The following is an 11,179-nucleotide window of genomic DNA, read 5'->3' as shown; positions in this document are numbered from 1 at the left end:
TAATGTGATCAGTACCTGGAGATGGCTGTGGTGCAGCGTCGCTGCAGCACTCAGAGCCCCAGCCCCACCTGTCCATCGGCCGTGGGGCTCATTGTGCCCTCGGGCAGCTCCCGTGGGCACGGGGCAGCCCCTGCTCATTCCACGGGGCTCAGCTGCAGGAAGGACCTCTCCACTGAGATCCACTTTTTTCCCCAGAAATCAGAGAACAAACAATTCCAGAGCGCCCGGAACTGGTGCTGCTGTCTGTGGAGGTGATATTGTTCCATTGCAGAAAATCGTTTATTATAATTACAGAGTACATGAAGTTTTCATCATTTTCTCATTTATTATGCTGAGCTCCCATTTTCACTGTGGAGAAACAAGAAACAAATGACATCAGAATAACATGCAATACTCATTGAGGTACGGCAAGTCACAACCTAAAATATAAACCACCTAGAAATTAATGAGCTTCCAGCAACAATGTGGAATAAACTGACATCAGGGGAGAATGTTGCTCGGTGCCTTGATGGCTGTTACCCAGAGGTTTGTTTTTAGAGCAGTTCTGCAGCAATGACCATGTTTTAAAGGAAAATTGTTAGGGCTTTGCTGCTCAAAGAATCTATAATGTATAAAGTTATTTTTGCCTGGTTTATTGAATGTACAACCAATTCAGCCTGCTCTAGGCGGGGCTGGATCCTGCTGGCGGTGTGAGTTGTGGTAGGCTGTTTATTATCATTATTAGGTTTGCATGAAGGAGGTTTTCCCTAATGTTTGTACCTGGAACAGTTCCTGGCAGCTGGAGTTGATGGGTTCTGCTCGCCCATGGGCACCGGAGGGGTCCAGACCCAGGGAAACAGCTCAGGTCGTTCTACCCACGAAGCGCCCTTAACGTGAGCTCTGAGGTGTGCAGAGATTATTGCAACACCTGATTTTCAGCTCTCACCGTAATTGTAACGACGGCGGAAAATAATCCCGGTAATTCCTGTGCATCGCTAATTGCGGGGTTTATCAGGCTAACGATAACCAGCCATTATTTTGTCACCTCCTTGCGGCAGCGTGTCCTTGATGATATTATACTGAGCACCATTAGCACTTGCAAATGGTTATTAACGGCAGCGTTTGGAGGTGCGGAGTGTTCGAGGCTCTCACCGGTCTGCGGCTTCCTGCCATCCACAGAAATTCCCTTTCCTTGTTCCCACCCGGTGTGAGCGGGACCGCTCTCGGCCTGGAGCCAGCCCGGGTGAGCCGCCCTGCGCCCCGAGCGCGGCAGTGGCCAAACTGCCAAAGGGAATGCATCCAGCTCATCCTAGTTACCAGCAGGTCTGATAATTAAAAGGGGGCACACATAATTACAGCAGATATAGACATGCCATTAGTTCATTTAAAAATAGTTACCGTGAAGCTAATTAGCCTTTTAAAAACAGTTACCTTGGTAATTACGGTGTCATTAGAGGAACTGAGGAGGCGCCCAAGGCTGTGCCGTGGGGAGCCCGTGCCCGCCCGGCGGGCTCCGTGCCCGTCGGCAGAGCTGGGCTCCGGGGGCACTCTCGGGGTATCGCTCTGCGCCAGGTGTTTGTTGTTATTGTTGTCGCGAATTTGCATTTTAAGCGCTTTCTGCTAACCCAGAGGGGATTATTTTCCTCTTCCAGGGCACAGCGATGCGCGTGGCAGGTGAAACCCACCCTGCTGCGCTGGGCAGCCGCGGCTGTGGGCAGCAGCGAGGCGAGGCTGGAAGGGAGGGAGCCCCGCGGTTGCCTGACACCGGCTTCCATCCACAGACAGCGAGCCCAAACGTCTCTCGCACAGCTCCCAGACAAAGTTGTTGGGAAAGCTCTCCCTTTGGAAAGCTCTCCGCAGCCGGCCAGCGTGCCCTGGAGGCAGCTGCAGTTACTGATGGCCCGTGGGCTGGAGCAAAGGCCGTGCACTCCCCAGTCGGGCACGGCGCTGGGAGCAGGGATGCTGCTGTCCGTAGGTGCCAAGTCACAGCCCAGGGATCAGGGATGTTTGAGGTGCTGAGCAGAGTGAGTCTCAGCCCCTAAAGCGGCAAACGAAGATGTGGAACGTGTTCCTGACTCTCTTTTCTCCTCCCCGCCGCAGGTGTGCATTGTGCAGAAGAGAGACACGGAGAAGATGTACGCCATGAAGTACATGAACAAGCAGCAGTGCATCGAAAGGGACGAGGTGCGCAACGTGTTCAGGGAGCTGGAGATCCTGCAGGAGATCGAGCACGTGTTCCTGGTGAACCTCTGGTGAGCAGCTCCCTCCCCTGCGCCTCCAGTGCTTGCAGGGCCACACACCTGATAATTCGAAGGCCTCTCATAACTTTTTCAGCAGCAGATCACTACAAATAGTGACATTTCAAGTTGCTCAATAATGACTTCACTGTGTGTGCACTGGCAGAAATATCCTCATTACTGAGCAACATTTTAGGGTCTAATTTTAAAAAACACTCCTCAAATCACATTGAACTTGTAAAAACTGAGAAAGTTTTATACCCGAAGTGATGGAAGTGGGAGATGTGTCACATTTGTTTTGTTGATTAATTGCTCCAGAATAGCCAATTGAGTTAATATTGATATTTTTCAGGTTTTTAGCAATTGCAAATGTTTTTCCCAACAAGTAATGAAATTCTGGATAGAACTTGTTCTCATAGCAAGCCCTTTCGGCTCATAGTTTTAGAATAAACCTACATTTAAGATGGGAGCAGAAGTGAGTGATTCATAAGTATTATACAATCCCACATACTCTTTCCTTCTGCAGTCACCAAATATAACAATGAGCGTTGTTTTGGTGTATCCCCACTGCTGTCAGTCTCCCGTGGGACCCACGGCAGATTTAGAGAGGCGGTTTACTCCACAGTAAATATAAATCTCTTTTTCTGGTTTATCTGGTTAAATTAGCAGTTGTATTCTCCAATTCATCTTCAGGATAGGCTGAGATATTTTAAGCAGGTTTATGAGATTGTTTGCAATTGAAAATGTGAAGTTTCTCTGAAGTGTGTGGCTGACAGAGCCTGAGCTCTGTGCTGGTGGGCTGACACGGCACTGCTGCTCAGGGACAGTGACAGGGTGAGCAGGGGGACGTTCCCTGGGATACTCACCTCTTCCAGGGAAGCATTGCTTAGTGTAGGAATTCATTTAAAAAACAAGCCAGCATCTTGAGCTGGACTTGCTTGATTGCGAAGGTGCAAGCAGCAAAGCTTCATATTCAGTTTTGGGCCCATCACTGCAAGCACCTGGAGGGGCTGGAGCGTGTCCAGGGAAGGGAACGGAGCTGGGAAGGGGCTGGAGCCCCAGGAGCGGCTGAGGGAGCTGGAAAGGGGCTCAGGCTGGAGCAAAGGAGGCTCAGGGGGGACCCTGTGGCTCTGCACAAGTCCCTGACAGGAGGGGGCAGCCGGGGGGGTCGGGCTCTGCTGGCAGGGAACAGGGACAGGAGGAGAGGGAACGGCCTCAGGCTGGGCCAGGGCAGGCTCAGGGTGGATATTGGGGAAGTTTTCTATCCAAAAAGGGCTATCCAGGCCTGGCCCAGCTGCCCAGGGCAGGGGTGGAGTCCCCATCCCTGGAGGAATTTAAAAGCCCTGTGGTTGTGGCAGTGGTGGCCTTGGCACTGCTGGGAATGGTTGGACTCAATGGTCTGAGAGAGCTTTTCCAATGCAAACGATTCTGGGATTCTGTGCCCATAGTGGGACCATTTGCAGTTCTCACAGGAGCTGTGTAATTAGGGGAGGGGAGAAGCCTGGCTGGGTTTGTGAGCCCTGCGAGGCTCAGCTGCTCCCCGGGCACTGGTCCTGCAGGTATTCCTTCCAGGATGAGGAGGACATGTTCATGGTGGTGGACCTGCTCCTGGGAGGTGACCTGCGCTACCACCTGCAGCAAAATGTTCAGTTCACGGAGGAAACAGTCAAACTCTACATCTGTGAGATGGCGCTGGCTCTTGACTACCTGCGGAGCCAGCACATCATCCACAGGTAAGTCCATGGTTCTGCTGGCAGATGGCACCTGGTGGGACCTGCCTCTGCTGGGTTTGGGGTTGGTTATGTTGTCTGTGCTGGTCCTGCCCCCCACCACTCAGAGGGAGTCTGATGTTTCACTGGGGGGCTGAACCTTCCAGGGCAGGTGTCAAAATCATCCAGGGCTTCCCACAAGTATCTCCAGCATTGCGTTATTCATTTTCCTTGGGAATGAGGCCTGAACAAGTCTAATGCTTCCAGTTTTTCACCAAGTTGTCCAGGAAAAGCATATTTCTAGTCCATCATAAAGGGACTTGCCTCATGTTAGAGTATTTTTGTGTTATTTGTTCCTAATTTCTGATGAATAAACAGTTTCAGGATTTTTGTCATTAAGTCTCATCCCTGGTCTGACTGAGATTCCATCCGCTATAATCTTCCCTCTTTTCCCAGAGATGTAAAACCAGACAACATCCTCCTCGATGAACAAGGTAGGATCACTCTGCTCCTCTCTGTTTGCTCCCTCGTTCATTCCAGGGACAGATTCTTTACAGTCCTGTGTACTGGGCATCTTTTTACCTGGGGAAAATGTGGGAAAAGCTGCTCTCCTTTCACTGGATCATGTTTGGCTGAACATCCCTGTGCTTTGTAATACTGGGGAGGATCACTCAACTGGCCTGTCTGGTGTGCTGTGGTCAGCATGGAGTGGCAGCCCTGCTTCAGCCCTGGGAATTTGGAGTCATTGCAGTTTAATGGCTTGGAACACCCTGGTCTAGTGGAAGCTTCATGGCAGGAGCTTGGAACAAGATGATCTTTAAGTCCCTTCCAACCCAAACTTTCTGTGGTTCTTTGATAGTGTTTCCCTGTTTTTCATCCCCGTAACTTCTGGCCAGAGCAATTTGGCCAGTGCTGAGGCTGCTGGGGGTTACTGGCTAGCTCCAAATGTGGTTTAAAATGAAGACCCAAAGCTCCCTACCCTTTAATCACCTGGCCAGCCCAAATCCTGGGAAAGCTTTGGGATCTCTTAGGGCCATTCCATGGGATCTGACCCTGACCTGCCTGTGTCTGTGCTACCCTGTCCAAGGGCAGAAGATTATGAAACAAATGTGTTCTGACTCTGCATTGCCACTGCACTGCCATTAATTCCTTCTTAAAATGTGTCTTTATTTAAGGTCATGCCCATTTAACAGATTTTAATATTGCAACAATCATTAGGGACGGTGAAAGAGCGACTGCATTGGCTGGGACAAAGCCATACATGGGTAAGAAACAATTGCTGCTCTCGTGCCTGTGCCACGTTTTGGGAGTGCTCAGCACAAGCTGCCTGATGGGCCCTGGCTGGGGCAGGGGCCCTGAGTTAATTTAGGACATTGATGCTTGTGTCCAAGTTGTTCAGCAGAGCCTGATTGTTGGAGAAGGGGAAGGAGCTCCCAGTGTGAAGGCAGTGTGGTTGGCATGTCACGCCATCCCATCCTGTCCCGTCCTGTCCTGTCCTGCCCTGTCCTGCCCTCTTCGTTACATCCTGCCCAGTCCTCTCCATCTCACCCTGTCCTCCTCATCCTGTCCAGCCTCCTCCTCCTGCCCTCCCCATCCCATCCTGCACTCCCCATCCTTCTCTGTTCTCCCTCTCTGGCTCCAGCCTTGGCCTTGCTGTCTCCTGGGGTCCCCATGGTTCTGCTGTCCTGTGTTGGGAGGGCTGTCCCTGCAGGTGGCTGACATCCCAGTTCCCAGAGAGGGCAGGCACAGGGCTGCTGCCGCTGCTGCTCCCCTGCCTCACGCAGCCTCCCCTTGGGCAGTCGCGCACAGAAATCTCCGTAAGCGTTGTGCACTGACTGACATGGAATACTGGAATAGAGAACAAGAAATAACCTGTTGCATGTTATCCCTTTCTGCTCAGCCCCGGAGATTTTCCATTCCTTCCTGAGCGGCGGGACGGGCTATTCCTTCGAGGTGGACTGGTGGTCTCTGGGAATCATGGCGTACGAGCTGCTGCGGGGCTGGGTAGGGCTCCGGCCGTCCTGGCCCTCGGATCGTGTGCTCTGGCTGACCCAGAGGGAGGGGGGACTCCTCACCTTTGTGCTCTTGTCCCCAGAGGCCGTACGACATCCACTCCAACAACCCCGTGGAGTCCCTGGTGCAGCTCTTCAGCACCGTCAGCGTCCAGTACTCCTCGGCCTGGTCCAAGGAAATGGTCGCGCTGCTGCGGAAGGTGAATGGTCCTCCTGGGCCGGGCTGGGGTCGGATGGTAGCTACTGTGTGGGCAGGACTAGCTGGGAAGTTATCAGCATGTATCCGCTGGTTTAGCTCTGGCTTGCTTGAGGACTCAGAAGAGTAGCTGGTGAGTTTGCTGTAGGAAAGATACACGCGGTGCTGGCAGCAAATAAGTGCCTGTGATAGGAGTTAATGTTGGGTGGGTAACTTGCATAATTAGATTCCGTTTAGTGAGGAGCAGCGTGGCTGGCAGAGGCTGTGCCGGCGCATTCGGCAGGTTTGCGCTGCCATCTGCCGGGCAGCCGGGCTTCCAGGGAATCCAGCCTCTCCCTGGAAGGTGCCAGCAGCCCCCTCAGCCGGGACGGGACCCCCACGTCCCCCCAAAGCGCTGGGGTACCCCGGCCCGGTGTCCTGCCCACGTGCCCTTTACAGCAGCCCTGTGCTCGGGAGCTGCAAGTGCAGCCAGCATCACCTGCTCCGTGCATCGTCACCTTTGGCGTTGGAAAAAGACCCAGTGCTGACCTTATTTTCTGGAAATAGGTTGTGGCCACCTAGGACCAGTGTGTGTAGGACTGTGCCACAATTTAAGGGGAACCGTCCTCCACGGGCACTTTGTGGAGGTCCCACTGTAGGTGCCCATCAGTCGGGAGACCAGACATGCTCAGCTGCAGATGCCCATACCGAGGGGTCAGGACTCAAATCCTGTGTGCTCTGGGAAAATGGCAAGAACTGGTCCAGAGTGAAGGTGGGGCTCCTGGAGAGGGGCCAGGGTGGACACAGCTCAGCTGCCTTGAGCATCCCGCTCTCAGGAGAGCTGGGACACGTGTGGGGCTCTGAGTATGCTCTGCAAAGGTCTCATCAGTTGAACTTCGAGGAAGGTTTTCATGGGATAGACAGGCATGGAATTTTCTGGAAGCCTTGCCCACACCCTGTGTTAATGCACGTGCACGTTGTTTGTACCCTCACATTAGACATCCCTCCAGCAGTGGGACACAGGTGTTGAATCCTTTGAAAACCAGCTCTGCCCTCAGACTGCTGTCTCGCAGAACAAGCGAGCATTGAGAACTTTATTCTCTGTGCTCAGTAATCCATGTGTGTGATGAATGGAGCGGTGTCCCTGGTGTCACAGAGGCTGGACTGAAAGGATGAGCCTCTGCAGGGATCCATGCCTCCCTGGCAGGGGGAGGAGCATGCGGGGTGGCAGTGCTGGGTGCTGTGGGGAAGGGTTGGGCATGGAGGGAGCAAACCCATGCTGATCCAGGAGCCAGTGGTACCTGGTTTCACAACCTCCAGAACATTGTATTAGGTATTTTTCCTGTAGTCAGTTATCTGTTTCCCACAGCAGAAAGGCTCCTTGACGTGGCTGAACCAGTGGAGCTGGCCCAGGCATGCTGCTGCTGAGTGCCTTGTCTTCCTCCTCTTGTGGGAATGCTCTTCTCTCCAGTGTTTTATCACCAGTGTTTTTCCCCTCCCCAGCTGCTGACAGTGAATCCTGAGCATCGCTTCTCCTGCCTGGCCCACATCCAGGCCTCGGCGCACCTGTCGGGCGTGGTCTGGAGCGATGTGTGCGAGAAGCGCGTGGAGCCGGGCTTCGTCCCCAACGTGAGTGGCAGTGATCCGTGTCCCCATCCCGGGCAGGGGCTGCTCCTCAGATTGGAGGAACCACTGTGGGAGCAGAGGTTTTCTGAGGGGGAAGCGGTTTCTGAGTTTCTGCCGTGCCTGACCTGAGTCGTGTCGTGTGTCCTGGCAGAAGGGCCGCCTGCACTGCGACCCCACCTTCGAGCTGGAGGAGATGATTCTGGAGTCAAGGCCCCTGCACAAGAAGAAGAAGAGGCTCGCAAAGAACAAGTCAAGGGATAACAGCAAAGACAGCTCCCAGTCTGTATGTACTCCCTGGGGCAACATCCAGCTGGGAAAAGGCTGGATTTGGGCGGGTATTGCAGCTGTTACTGCCACACTGCAGGAGCCACAGGTTTATTTTGATGAAAACATTTGCCCATTGGAGCGTTTTCAACAACCAAGTATTCCTTTTATGGAAATTTGACCAGACTTTCACAGTAGTGGGTGCTTTGGAAAGGGAAATGAGCAGCAGAGGTCTGGGCAGCCCGCTGTGTTCAGCCTCTGCCCAGCCTGGGCACGAGGCAGCAGCTCCCTGTGTGCCTTTGCAGGGGCTTCCACACGTGGGCTGTGTGCTGGGCTCTCCCCACGCTGGCTGTGCTTCCTTTTGGCTGACAGCACTCCCAAAATACAGGATACATGGATAAATGCGTTATGTTTATGTCAGGAACAGTGTGATCTGTGTTTTATGGAAAACTGCTGCCGTGGATGGCACAAGCCCCTGGTGAAAGCCACAGGCAGCCAGCCCTGCTGCCTCCAGCTGTTGGGCTGAGGTTCAGGGGGTGGGGGCTCCCTCACACATCTGGAGGCTCCTGCGCACAGCTGGGAGTGCTGGGGGCTGCAGGCAGCAGTGAGATGCAAACGGGGCTGCTTATGCATGTTTTGTTTTTCTTCAATAGGAAAATGACTATCTCCAGGAATGCCTTGAAGCTATCCAGCAGGACTTTGTCATCTTCAACAGAGAGAAGTGAGTGTGTAGGGTGCTTTTTTTAGGGAAAAATACTCCTTCTTCTGGCTTCCCATAGGAATCAGTGCCAGTGCCTGACAGCCAGGAGCACCTTGCTGCCGGCTTAGCCCCAGGTGACTGGTATCAGCAGAGGAGCTCAGGTGCTGGCTGTGTATGAAAAATGGTTCTGGCCACAAAGGGAGACCAGATCGGGGATTATTAACTGCCATTAAATAAAATATGCCGTAGAGAGACTTCTGGGATTGAACATGTGTGTGTGACACTGCTTCAGTTCCCCCATGGCACCTCCTCACCCATCCTGCTTTTAGCAGATGATGTTTTGGGAAATGAAGGTGAGGAAGGTTGGACCCAGTGATTGCGGATGATGATCCTATGAATCTGTTCTATGTGTTAAAGTTCCTGGTGGGAATAAGCAAGCAGGGGAAGCACTGGGTTAAGGCCACTACTTCCCCAGTCTGGCGCTGTTTGTTCCATAAGCCGAGTGTGAGGCAGGCTCCATGGAGGAGGAGGGGTGGCAGGAGCCTGGCTGTGGTGTGGGTACTCATGGCCGAAGTCTGGGTGGCTGAAGCCTTGCAGGCTGTTTTGGGGCGTTTCAGAGCAGTTCAGTGTGGTTTGCTGATGCGCTGGGCTCTGTCACGACCTGTTTGTGTGCTCTGCGAGACTCCTCACGCTCCGTGGCTCTGCCGTAGGCACCTCTCGAGCGGTGAGGAGGCACCAGGGCTGCAGCCCACCCTGCCCACTCCTGGGGGTGTTCGTTCGGGGGGTGGCTGTGCGACTTCTGATTCCTCTGCTCCCACAGGCTGAAGAAGAGCCAAGAGCAGCCGAGCGAGTCCGTGTCCGCCTCCGAGACCACGGACGAAGCGGAGGCCGAGGCCGAGCCTCTGCACATGTGCAGCTCCGTGTGCTCCTCGGGCAGCAGCTAGGCCGGGGCCGCCGGGCCAGGCCGCCCGCGCCCTCACCTGCCCTCAGGTGCGCTGAGCACCCGAGCCCGCCCCGCTGCCGCCGGACAGCGCCGGCAGCTCCCCTTGCAGAGCTGGAGCACACCTGAGTTCCCACAGGACTGCCCTCCCGGGCCGTGGGCCGCCAGCCCGGCACCACGGCTGCCTGTCGGGGGAAGATACGGCCTGTGCAACTTGTCAAGGGAGGAGATCAACTTACGTAGTCCTTCTGTTTTAATGTCAAGTTGCTGATCTACACGTTTATAATGCAGTGAGAGGACAGGGAAAGAAGCCATGACCTCGGGTCCCACGGGGAGAGACGAGCAGGGAGGAAGGCCAGAGAGGTGGTGTGAATTTGACTTCGGCATTCCCTGTTCACAGCTGCTGCTCTGGGGATGGGCAGTCCCTGCGTAAACCAGAGCAGCCCCGGGGCCTCTCTGGCACCAGCTCCTGGCAGCCTCCAGCTGTTTGGGTCCTGCAGCTCAAGGATGTCCCAGGCACCTCCTTGTCCTTGCGTCACCTGTCAGTTCCTTTCCCGATTCAAGGCAAATAAATGGGTTTTGTGTACTCCATGGATTCTTCAGGGGCTGGGAAATGTGTATTTGAGATGCAGAATGCATTTAAAATATTTTCTTCCTTGATGTGGCTGCTGCAGGCAGTGAGGAGCCGTGGGATGGATCGGAGGGTCTGGCTCCATGTGGCCAGGTTCAGAGGACACAGTTTATCATGGGCTGAGATTCTGTTGGAGGCAGATGGGGTGGCCTTGCAAGGCTACTTGGTTACGAAAGACAGGAATATCAAATTTCACCCTTTGATTTACTTTATTTTCAGTGTAACGTACAAGTACTGTATATAATTTGCCAATACCTGTCTTAACTTCTTAATAAGATGGGAAATCTTCCCTTGCTGCAGCTGTGGATGTTGCCTTTCTTGTTGCAGGGGCCTTCACTATATCAGTTGTTTAACCTGCTGCAGAGTGGTTTTTGGTTACTGTGGCTAAACCCGAGCCCTGCGGTGCCACACGACTGCTCTGGTGCCCCAGGTGTGCGGTGGGACCGCAGTCACCGTCAAACCATCGGCCGCTGTTTGCTGCCAGACACTGGGAGGCTGCAGCGTTTGCATCCGTACTGGATATTCCTAATGCAAAAATGGATGCGAGATGTTTTTAACAGGCCAGATTCTGTCAGGACCAGTTTTGTTGTGGTTTTTGTTTCCATGAAAAAAACAGAAAGGTGGAATGGTGCGAAGTGATCTTACACAAGCAAGGACACAGTGCGTGTCTCCCACAGTTTTATGTGGGAATTAGTGTGTGGCTGAAATTGTGCCGAGACGTTTTCATGGAAGTCTTTAAGGGTGTGCAGGAGGAGGGGAGCCAAAGCTCTGAGTCCAGTTGCATGGTTATTTTCTGGGCAGAGCCAGTAGATGCTGTCAGGCCCGGGATCCCACCGGGGGTCCCTGGTGTCAGCCATGGGTCCTGCACACCCCGTGCCTCGTTCGGAGCTGCGTTAATGACACCTC

At 53.7% G+C, this 11,179-nt stretch overlaps 1 protein-coding gene across 1 annotated transcript; it reads left to right on the top strand.

The window, feature by feature from the left end:
* Nucleotides 1–2,097: 2,097 nt before the first annotated feature.
* Nucleotides 2,098–9,646, top strand: STK32C (serine/threonine kinase 32C; the record flags this gene model as incomplete). Its single annotated transcript, XM_082285742.1, has 10 exons — nt 2,098–2,231; nt 3,776–3,949; nt 4,382–4,419; nt 5,101–5,190; nt 5,826–5,929; nt 6,021–6,137; nt 7,616–7,741; nt 7,890–8,021; nt 8,656–8,723; nt 9,523–9,646. The coding sequence occupies exons 1-10, from the start codon at nt 2,113–2,115 to the stop codon at nt 9,644–9,646; spliced, it is 1,092 nt and encodes a 363-aa protein (XP_082141868.1). The 5' UTR covers nt 2,098–2,112.
* Nucleotides 9,647–11,179: the final 1,533 nt, after the last annotated feature.

The sequence above is a fragment of the Coloeus monedula genome (genome assembly GCF_965178545.1).
Source record: "Coloeus monedula genome assembly, chromosome: 8".
In the NCBI taxonomy this organism is placed as follows: domain Eukaryota; kingdom Metazoa; phylum Chordata; class Aves; order Passeriformes; family Corvidae; genus Coloeus; species Coloeus monedula.
Note: the sequence above shows the minus strand (reverse complement) of the source record. Positions and strands in the feature narration are given on the sequence as shown.